This window comes from Manihot esculenta, chromosome 9 (genome assembly GCF_001659605.2).
Source record: "Manihot esculenta cultivar AM560-2 chromosome 9, M.esculenta_v8, whole genome shotgun sequence".
In the NCBI taxonomy this organism is placed as follows: domain Eukaryota; kingdom Viridiplantae; phylum Streptophyta; class Magnoliopsida; order Malpighiales; family Euphorbiaceae; genus Manihot; species Manihot esculenta.
Window position 1 is genome coordinate 36,181,301 of NC_035169.2, and position 10,269 is coordinate 36,191,569.

At 36.0% G+C, this 10,269-nt stretch overlaps 3 protein-coding genes across 4 annotated transcripts; 2 read left to right on the top strand and 1 right to left on the bottom strand.

The window, feature by feature from the left end:
- Positions 1 to 219: 219 nt before the first annotated feature.
- LOC110622006 (REF/SRPP-like protein At3g05500) lies at positions 220 to 1,868 on the top strand. 2 transcript variants are annotated; one of them, XM_021766341.2, is made up of 3 exons: positions 220 to 404; positions 863 to 1,087; positions 1,187 to 1,868. In XM_021766341.2, the coding sequence occupies exons 1-3, from the start codon at positions 372 to 374 to the stop codon at positions 1,649 to 1,651; spliced, it is 723 nt and encodes a 240-aa protein (XP_021622033.1). In that variant the 5' UTR covers positions 220 to 371; the 3' UTR covers positions 1,652 to 1,868. The 2 variants fall into 2 exon arrangements, with proteins under 2 accessions (XP_021622033.1, XP_021622032.1); XM_021766340.2 differs by having other exon boundaries at positions 225 to 385.
- Positions 1,869 to 3,488: 1,620 nt separating this feature from the next.
- LOC110621982 (60S ribosomal protein L7-2) lies at positions 3,489 to 5,878 on the bottom strand. The gene is made up of 7 exons (XM_021766304.2): positions 5,726 to 5,878; positions 4,940 to 5,124; positions 4,713 to 4,810; positions 4,486 to 4,543; positions 4,252 to 4,331; positions 3,961 to 4,063; positions 3,489 to 3,864 (listed from the first exon to the last, which is right to left on the bottom strand). Exons 1-7 carry the CDS (start codon positions 5,742 to 5,744, stop codon positions 3,649 to 3,651), a joined length of 759 nt encoding a protein of 252 aa, XP_021621996.1. The 5' UTR covers positions 5,745 to 5,878; the 3' UTR covers positions 3,489 to 3,648.
- Positions 5,879 to 6,268: 390 nt separating this feature from the next.
- LOC110621971 (F-actin-capping protein subunit alpha) lies at positions 6,269 to 10,079 on the top strand. The gene is made up of 10 exons (XM_021766290.2): positions 6,269 to 6,495; positions 6,600 to 6,715; positions 6,914 to 7,003; positions 7,140 to 7,204; positions 7,846 to 8,007; positions 8,188 to 8,266; positions 8,373 to 8,450; positions 9,201 to 9,275; positions 9,356 to 9,391; positions 9,598 to 10,079. The coding sequence occupies exons 1-10, from the start codon at positions 6,384 to 6,386 to the stop codon at positions 9,703 to 9,705; spliced, it is 921 nt and encodes a 306-aa protein (XP_021621982.1). The 5' UTR covers positions 6,269 to 6,383; the 3' UTR covers positions 9,706 to 10,079.
- The last annotated feature ends 190 nt before the right edge of the window (positions 10,080 to 10,269 follow it).

The window sequence follows — 10,269 nt, forward strand, 5'->3', positions numbered from 1 at the left end:
CCATGAAAATCCACAAGCGAAGCCGATCTTCTGGAATGTTCCATTCCCTCAGACCATGGCGCCATATACTTAGCGCATAAGAGTCAATGGATGAGCCCCAACGTCAAGCAAAAATAAACCAGTAATAAAGCAACACGTTTTCAGACACCATTTCATCACAGCCGTCCATTCTCATCAAGATCCGGGCTCTCTTCTCCATCTATAAATAAGGAGGATTCGTGGTAGTTTTTAAACCGGACGCATTTGATGCTTCCTCAGCATCATTGGAAAGTTGAGTCCATCTTTTCAAACTTCAAGGACTGCGTTTTGAATTTTAATCTTCTACTTCTGCAAAAAGTTTTCGATAATGGCTGAAGTTGAAGGAAACGTGGATGTTCAACAGATGGTACATGCTCTCTCGAAAGGTTATTTTTCCCGTTAATTTTATACTGTTTTCCTTATTGAAATTATAGTTCAATCGTTCAATCTATTTTTTGGGTTTGATTCGATGATTTAAATTGTTTCCAGTGGTGTTTGGTTCCTTAGAAAATTTTAAACGATAAGCAATCAGGATATAATAGTTTATTAGAACGGTTATATTATTAGAACCGTGATTACCATGTAGATGCAACCAAATAAGTGTTCCAGATAGACCGGTTCACAGCCTTTTGAATTTAAATGAGAAAAAAATAATCAAAGACTCAAGTGCAGTGTAGATCTCTGCTGATTGTATTGACTATGATTCCTGATTTTTTTGTTTTTGAATTGCACTATGATTCCTGATTATGTTAAATTTTATGGGGTGATTTTGTGAAATATAATTAAATATTGGTTTATTTTCTGAACATAAAAAGTAAGATTGCTGTGGAATCGATTCATTTAGGTTAATGAGGAGGAAGAGATGCTAAAGTATTTGGGATTTGTCCAAGTGGGTGCAATTTATGCCAGGTCTAGCTTCAAAAACCTCTACGTTTATGCCAAGGACAAGTCTGGTCCATTCAAGCCCGGTGTCGAGACTGTTGCGGGTACCGTTAAGAACGTGGTTAGACCTGTTTATCATAAGTCCCGTGATGTTTCCAACGAGGTTCTCAAGTTTGTAGACCGCAAGGAAAGGCTCTTCTATTCTTTTTCCCTTTGTCTTTTTTTATTTAAAAAAAAAAAAGTGGACTGTCGAATGAAAATTGGAAGTTTCTTTATATGGTTGCAGGTTGATGAAACTGTCACTACTCTAGATCGCTATGTTCCTGAAAAAGTCAAGCAGGTGCCTGCTCAAGCTTATTCAGTAGCTCGAGAGGCTCCCGGAGCTGCTCTTGCTGTGGCTTCTGAAGTTCAGCGTACTGGTGTGATTGAAACTGCTTCTGGATTGGCAAAAAATGTGTACACAAAGTATGAACCCACGGTCAAGGAGCTCCAATCCAAGTATGAACCAAAAGCGGAGGAATTTGCGGCCAATGCCTGGCGCAAGCTCAATGAGCTGCCACTCGTTCCTCAAGCGGCAAATGTAGTTGTACCGACTGCTGCTTATTTTTCTGAGAAATACAATGAGACTGTTCGTAGCACAGCTGAGAAAGGATTTAGGGTGTCGTCGTTTTTGCCTTTAGTGCCCACCGAGAGAATTGCTAAGGTGTTTGGAGATAAGGGATCACAATCCGAACCAGTTGCTTCCAGCTGAACAAAGATGATGTGCTCGAGATTGCGTGTTGGATTTGATTATATATGTTGTCACTTGTTTGGCTTGTTGTCGTGGGTGTGTTTAGAATATCTGCGTGTGCGTGTGCGTGTGTTTGTGTTTGTTTCCCTATATTAAGAAGCATTTAAAGCCACTTAAGTCCCACTGTCAGAACTAAACTCGAAATTTTAAGCCTAGATATTCGAGCTTGAGTGCCAAAGTTAGTGGTGTGCACCTTCGTAGTTACAGAATCGAAACTTGTTTTTGTTCCTTTAAAAAATACTTCTAAATATGAAAAAAAAAAAATTAAAATTTTAAAATCGAATGAGATGTTTCACATTGAGCGCACTAGATGCCTTGAGCACGATGATTTTCATCACGAAAAAAAGGGCCAATTGAAACATTTGCCGATATTTAATTATGTTTAATTCCTCAGCCTGTAGAGACTGTAGCTGACGTAATGAAAAGACCATTTTATATGGATTCCAGAAGAGCCAAAGATTTTAGGGTCATCGACAAAGTAAGTTCATATTTATTGCTCGCATCCGTTTGTTATGCGTCTAGTGTACCAAGTACCATTTCCTGAAATTGTTTGTGCATGTCAAGCAATCCCATGTGCAAATATTGAATCCTGATTCTTTGGCGGGTCAGGAAAAGATAATGGCAGATGTTATCCCTCCAGAATGGGATTAGGATGGCTGGCATTAAAACTGCAGATCCATTCTAGCGTTGGTTTAGAACTTCTTGTATTGCTTGTACAGGTGCAGCTCTGTGGAAACAGGACCCAGCATCAGAGTTGCGGATACACCAATCTCATTCTTTTTTTCTTTTTTTTTTTTTCCATTTTTTTATTCCACTTATTGCATACGATTTTCATGGGAATAGGCTTTTGCATAGTAGGTTGTAATGCTGCTTGTGGTTGCAGAGGTGCACAAAGTCATCATGGATAAAGCTTGATAGGGTGACTTTAAAGACCTGTGTGGAAGGTGATATGCCTTGTAGTGGGAACAATTTATATGTTCTGAGCAAAGATATTAGTTCCTGTAAAATTTTGCTGATCGTCTTAAGGTTCAAATTCAATTATAGATCGGTTTACTTTTGATGTTTCAAGTAAGTGAAGTCATGTTTTATTATATTAAAGAACTGTACGAGCGATAGTATTTGATTTATTTGCAAATAGTATGTTTTGGATAAATATAATTATTATTATTTTAACTCTATAGTATTAATATATGGCCACACAAATCCACCAACTTCGTTGCATGAATAAGGCTGAAATTCGTACCTTTTACCTCCCAAAATCTCTGACAAAGTAAAAAAAAAATTCCCAAAATCAATTAGAACATCACTGTTTGGGTTTCTAATGACATACATATATACTTTACACAATATAGTAAATTATACGTGCGCTAAATGAAACTTGTTTAAAAAATAAATAGATAAATAAATAAAAGAAAACTAATTTATTGTCTCTAATTATGGCTATTATATAAAAGACATGGACAAAAGAAAAGGATAAAATTACAACGAAACATTTCACACTAACCTTGCATTAAATAAGCTTATTTAACTATTTTATATATTCAGTATTCACATAGACTAGTTACTCTCCTTGTGCATGGACTCATCAAATTTTATGCAAGCGGCAGTGTGTATCAATAGAAGATGTTTACAAGCACATTGCAGTAATTTTGAGTATGGTGCTAACAAGATTACCTCAAAGGAGAGAAACTAACGGTGCAAACAAGATACTATGTTTCTACCAGAAAGAAATAATCATTAAACCCTAGAAATAGGGCAAGTATCAAATGAACTGCAATGCAGCTGTGTACTAAATAAATAGTAAAACATAACAATTTTTATATCTCTTGAGCAATTCAAAACAAGGTACAGAAAATAATGTTTTAGTTGGGAAGTACTCTCAAATCTCAACACTTCCTAGTGATTGCAAAACTGAGTCTAGCGCTTAACCAAAATAATTAAAGCAAAGATAATAGGATCTAATTCATCCTCCTGATGAGCTCATTGATGTAATCCTCGCGATTTCCAGCATCACCACCCTCCACATAATGGTTTCTTTTCTTCTCCAAACCTCCAGATGGTGCACTCAGTTTAAATGGCCAAAGAAAGTTATTTGCCTCCTTGAAATGAGGCCCCACAGTCATGATCTCATGAATCAAATCTTCCATGCAAATAATTCCAAAATTTCCCAAAGCCTGCAGATACAGAAAGTATTACATTATTCACGCACAGAATGATGGAAGAATGCACAGAAATAAAAGATATAGATCAACTGATCAGTAACAAGCTACCTGTTCAATGATGGAATTATCAGTGAGAGCAATCCTCTGTTTATTTAGTTTCCCATAACCCCTCTTATAAATCAATTCACGCACACTTTTAAGATTAGGATACCTGCAAAGTAAGACAGAAGTGTACAAACATAAAACTTAGGCACATATATTTGTTTTCAGAAAGCAAATAATTCATTGTTGAGCTGGCATTTTATCAAAGACCGGGTCTTCCAGAGGTAATAATAGAAAATCAACAAATGTTAAAAACAAGCAAGTCTGCTTCACATATGACAGATTAACCTGACTTACCCATAAGTCACATATGGTTCAACCTTGTGCAGCATGTTCATGGTTGCTTTGTTTACTTTGAGGAACACACCATTAAATATCTGTCACAAAAGTTTCAAGGAATTAAGACTCTTCGAGAATATAAATGGGATCAGAATGTCTGGCGCCCAAATCAGTGAGAAAACTGCATAAAAGAACTTTTTTTTTCAGTTCATTTCACCTTTTATTTAGATAGTAAATGCCATTATACATTACCTGTCTCAGCCGCAAAAGTTGCAAAATTTTTCTTGTCTTTGGGTCCATTGCATTTATACTGTAAAGCAACAATAAAGAATGTTTAGGAACAAAGATACTGTAAAGAACCAAGGAGGAATTTTTTGAGAAAGAGGCCATCATTTAATGCAGAAACATTATCATGTATGAACCAGGGATAGAAAGCTATTTCCACAAATATGTTTCAAAAGTGAAAACTATAAGCTTACCCACGGATGCGAATAATGAAAAGTAGTTTGGCCTCTGGTTCAACATAAAATCCTCCTTTCAGTTTGGCTTCCCTTTTCAACCTTATCAACTCTCTTTCCTACAATATATATCCAGTGGAAAAAAAAATTCATAAAACAAAGAAAAAAAGAGAATAGAGATGACAGTTGAATCACACAGTAGTGAATAGGGAAGCTACTTTATTTGCACATAAACTTTCGTCACTTACCTTTTCTCTGTATTCTTTGCCATATTGCTCAGCCCTCTTGAAGATTATCTTTCTACTTTCAGCATTTTTTTCCTTCTTCACCTTCAGTTCTTGGTTCTTCAACAAAGCCCATTCCTCGCTTCTCTTCCTTTTCTTCAACACAGATTCAGGGATAATAGCTGCTGCCTTAGTTTCTTCAGCCATTTCTAATCATTAAGAAAGAATCCAAGCTAGCAGTGTTAAGACCACAAAAGGCATAATCTAGAACTCCACACTATAAAGACTCAAATGAATAACCATCAATGAAAAAATATGGATAAGACCATACATGATGAAACCTTCCTCTATCAAAAACTTAAAAAATAGATACCTAGATCTCATAAGCTCTAAATTAACATGGGTAAACCACAAACATAGCCAGTCAAGTAAACTAAAGCCCAAACAGAATCACCGCCAGAATAGAGTGAGAAAAGGGAACTTAGAATTGGTTTTTTATTGCATTGCAAGCATTTTACTGGCTTACTGATTTTTAATCATCAAACGAGTGACCTAACCCTCCAACAACAGCATTAAGCAAACAGAGCATCAACACGGCCAGAAACTACTCGTAAACTACTCTCAAGTTTGATATATTGAGAAAATAAAATAATAATAGCTAACAAATCAAGATGAACTTCACAAAGTTTGGTAAATTGAGAACATAAAATAATAATAGCTAACAACTCAAGATGAATTTTGAAAAATTATGGTGAAGACAGAAGAACGGAAAATTAAACTAAAAGCAAACACAGCAACATAAAGACAAACCAGAAACAAAGACTTGCATCCAACGAGCACAGAACTGAACTCCGGCCAAGGCAGAAGCAGAAGAGGGATAAGAAGTAACAAAAAGGCTAATAAATACTAGGGTTTTAGATATTTGGACCGGGTCGGTTCCTGAATTGATCCGACAATGTAGTTCGGTTCGCGATTATTGGCGTCGTTGTGCCGGCGAACTCCTATTCGGGTCGAGCGCAATGTATTTTATGGGCTGAGCCTGCTTTGCTGGACCATCTATTTAACGTCAGAAAACTGCCCAATATAAAACACAATAATTTTGACCTAATTTATATGAAAAAAAAAAATCAAATTAATAATACTAAACATTACTTGATTTTAACTTAAACTAAATTAGTTAATCTTCCAACAAAACAATATAAAAGGCCGTGGCAAAAACGCAGGAGTACATGCCGTTTATTCCGAAAACGGCAACGCAAAGCGATCACGTATGATTTTACAGTTGAACGGTCACGATCATCTGAAGCTCCGACCCCACTTATCCAACATCTATACTCGCACTCACACCCCCAAAACTTGCCTTTACAGATCACACACCGCTCCCTCTCTCTGTGATTCCTTTTCAAATCTGTATCCTATAGCTTCCATTTCTTCTTCGATGTATTGAAACAAGAGAAGGTAGACAACAATGGCGGAAGAGGAATACTATGACTCGGAGCTTAGCGACAAGCAAAAGAAAGAGATCGCCAAATGGTTCCTTCTCAACTCCCCCGCCGGTGAAATCCAATATATAGCTAAAGGTCTCATTTCTATATCACGCAATACTGTACTTAACAATTTCTGGATGAATTCCTTCTTTTTTTTTTTGGGCCGAATGTTATTAAATTTATGGCGGTTTTTGCAGATTTGAAATCGGTTTTGAATGACGAGAGAGTATACAACGAGGCAGCTCAAGAGGCATTCCCTCTATACAACAAATCTCACTTGATTTCCCTCGAATTACCTGATAGAAGCGGAGATGTAAAGATTTTTTTCATGATTTCCTTTCGTTTTTTCTTAACACTTGAATTTTTACACTGTTCAATCTGAATTTTTGAATCGTTTATCTTCTTTATTGCAATTATAGATCTATTCGTTCAGAACCCTGGTTTTATATTCATAGCACTTGGTTGGAAGTAAAACTTATTGTTTTGTCTCTGTTGGAATTGTGTACTTTAGGTGTTGATTACACCTTATAATGAGCTTGATAAGAATGAGTATCTTGATCCTAGAGATGCCCAGGTGGCTACAGTTAACCATGTGAAGCAAGTAAGTTCTGCTACTTCTCGATTATCTACCTACACTATTTTTGTTTAGATACTTGTCAAACTGAATAAACAAAGAAAATTGTTTTTGGTTTTATCATTGCGCATCTTTTATATCATGATTTGCTAAATTGATTCAGGTTTGTACAGAGGCAAGACCTGCAGTTGATGAGGAACTTCCATCACCTTATATAGAGGAATATCGGTATGCTTCTGAGTTTCTTGGTTGTTAAAAGAGGAGCACAAGTATGCAAATTCTTCAATTTGAATATCTGTTACTGGATTTTATTTTTTCCAATTTGTATTGTCATTCGACTTTATTGATTAAGTCCCTAAGTGGGTGCCTTTTGTCTTGTTTAAGTAGCTCATAATTTTAATTAGTCGATTTATTTTCAATTCATTTTTTTATCAATTTAATTTTAGCCATAGCTAACTGTGAACAATTATGCATTATATGAGTTCCCACTTTGGTTCAAGACTTACTTTCTATTATTCTCTAACCTTCCTGTTACAAACAGATTTCTGAAAGGATTCTGAGGACTCAACTGTTAAATTAATTTTTAACTTCATTCTTGTTTGAGTTTCATTTTAACTTGCTGCTTAATTCTTTTATATTCTGTGCATGCTTATGGTGATTTGGGTTAGAATTGTATGATTATTTTGTGACTTTCGGGCATAAATCTACTTGCAAGAAAATATAGCAGAACTATGATTAATTTGTGGCACATAGAAAAGAAAATATAGCAGAACTATGATTCGTTTATGGCACATAGAAAGTTGGTAGCAGTTGTTTTTTATGCCTCACTTTTCATTTTCTTATATTATTGAATCAATTTTGTGTGGCAGTTATGCTCTAGATGCAGAAATGCTTAAATATGTTGGTGAAGCTTATCCAAAGGGAGTCTGTTCTGTGTACTGTGTTAATGGAAAAGATGTGGAGGGACCAGGATCTAATTTTGAGCTTGTTGTGGTGATCTCTGCTGTTAAACAGAGCCCAAAGAATTTCTGGTGTGTGCACTGTATAAGTACTCAAAACACTTATTATTAACTGCTTTTATGCCACTCTGTTTGGCATCATTTTTCACTTGGATATTCATATTTTACTATTGCAGGCTTCCCAGTTTATATGCTGAAATTTGTACCATTTTAGTGTGCATCGTCTGATTTTTTTTTTTGGATATTGTGCAGCAATGGAAGCTGGCGCTCGGTGTGGAATATTGAGTTCAAGGATGAAGTCCAAGTTCTTGTAATAAGAGGCAAGATACAGGTATTCTTTGTTAACTTTTCATGATCTTATTTTGATTTATATGCTCTTCACGTATGTAACTTGATTATCTAATCCCCCACCCCTCCCTTGCTGCCTTTTTTCCCAGGTTGGTGCCCATTATTTTGAAGAGGGAAATGTTCAGTTGGATGCAAAAAATGAATGTAAAGTTGAAACTAAGTTTCAGGTTGTTACAACATCCATGAGTTCTTTATTCTTTTACCCCTTTAATTGTGCTTTCTTTTATATATTGAGAATGAAGTATGTTTTTCAAAGCATTATACATCAAGCCAGCATGATTATGAATCACATATTTTGAAGAGAATATATGTAAGTTGTGACACCATGGGCACTACTACATCTTAGAATTTTGGAAATGGATATCAGAGTTGCTAATAATTAAAGTTTATAACATGGTTGTCGTCTTGCATCCAGTAAGGTTATCTGTGGTGGATGACCTTTGAATCAACACTGGTCATTGTCCAGTATTTTATTGCAAAGTACCCTGTCCATTTTTGGTTTTAGAGGGCTAGCTGTTCTTTCTATCTTTGGTCTTAGAATAGTAGTGTTCTCGATTCGTAAGTTTCACATGCGGTGGTTTCTATACATACCGGCAGAAGAATATATCAAGCAGCTAACATGTGCTACATTTCTCACTGGTTTGTACTTGTTCCCAGTCTATGCTTCACTTTGACTTGCATCCATAAACTTTTGCGCCAGAATTATGCTCTCACTTTCAAGATACATTCTTGCATCTTCAGTTTACACTTCTCTGACTAACTTTGTGACAAAGAATTATGCTCTCAGTTTTAAGATCCTGGTGAAATACTTTTTCTACCTTTTTTTCTTTGAAATCAGGTTATTGCTAATCGTGGTAAATAAAAGGCTGAAAAAAAGATTGAAAAGTTGGTTGATCTTTTGTTGTTTTTCTGCTCAGGCCCCTGAAGAATCTGCGCATTCTATAGCCAACATTATTCGCCACCATGAAGCAGAATACCTAGCATCTCTTGAGGTTGTCAAATGTGTCTTTCTACAGTTAAATACCTGTATTTTTGTGTTCCTACTTCCTACACTAACAGTTTTATTTGACAGGCATCCTATTCAAATCTGCCAGATACCACTTTCAAGGTAAGACGATAGCATTATTGAATAGTGAAAATACCTCATAAAGGAGAGATTAGAATAAAGGAGAGCTTCACTTTTTATCCTTTATTTTGCATTTAGCCTAATGTGCATCCTTCTTGCCAAATGTGAATATATAATTCTTATGTTGGAAGGAGATTTGTGGCAGTAGTCATAAATACTTGATCTTTAGCGGTTATGGCATTTTGCAGGATTTGCGAAGGAAGCTTCCAGTCACTCGCACCTTATTCCCATGGCACAACACTTCACAATTCAGTCTTACTAGAGACATCCAGAAGGAACTTGGAATTGGAAAATGAGTAACAATGCTAGAAATATACACCAAGTGGCCTTGTAAAATTGGATTACTGATATCCTAACAAGTCGGATCATTTGCATATTGAGAAGGAAGTTGGAATTGGAATGTGAGTAATGTCATGCTGAGAGTATATGCACTGCAGTGCCTGAGGGGGGTGTGACCCTGAGATGCTGGTTTATTGGTGTCTTGAGTCCTGAGTCTACAACTTCTTCTGAGTTCTGAGAGTTGCTTTGCTTGCTTTCCTTCTTATGTTTCCCTTCCTTTGATTATAGTAATTTGGCCATTCGCTGTGCTAGTTGTCGTCTTGTACCATTCATTACAAGTTGTGTACAGCTTTGTTGTTAATGATAATTTTTTTCCCCTTGTGGTTTTAAATGGAAAATTCTGCAATATTAATGCATAGACCTGATCACTCCAACCAATTTAACACCAACCACCCCGATAATTTTGGTTTAAATCCAACACTGTATTGGATTGTATTATTTAAAATGATTTTTTCTTTCTTTCAATCGGTCGTTTAAGAATTATTAACTTTTGACCCGTTATTCAAGAGATGCTCCCTGTC

Bases quoted from the DNA above. Each gene is read 5' to 3' on its own strand.
- LOC110622006 (XM_021766340.2), top strand. From the start codon at position 347: ATGGCTGAAGTTGAAGGAAACGTGGATGTTCAACAGATG. The intron at 386-862 runs GTACATGCTCTC...CGATTCATTTAG, and splicing joins ACGTGGATGTTCAACAGATG to GTTAATGAGGAGGAAGAGAT. The intron at 1,088-1,186 runs GAAAGGCTCTTC...ATATGGTTGCAG, and splicing joins TCAAGTTTGTAGACCGCAAG to GTTGATGAAACTGTCACTAC.
- LOC110621982 (XM_021766304.2), bottom strand. The intron at 4,332-4,485 runs GTAATGTATAAT...CTTTTGTGACAG, and splicing joins AACTTTTGCGGCTGAGACAG to ATATTTAATGGTGTGTTCCT. The intron at 4,064-4,251 runs GTAAGTCAGGTT...CTTACTTTGCAG, and splicing joins GAACCATATGTGACTTATGG to GTATCCTAATCTTAAAAGTG.
- LOC110621971 (XM_021766290.2), top strand. From the start codon at position 6,384: ATGGCGGAAGAGGAATACTATGACTCGGAGCTTAGCGACAAGCAAAAG. The intron at 9,276-9,355 runs GTTGTCAAATGT...TTTATTTGACAG, and splicing joins AATACCTAGCATCTCTTGAG to GCATCCTATTCAAATCTGCC. The intron at 9,392-9,597 runs GTAAGACGATAG...GGCATTTTGCAG, and splicing joins TGCCAGATACCACTTTCAAG to GATTTGCGAAGGAAGCTTCC.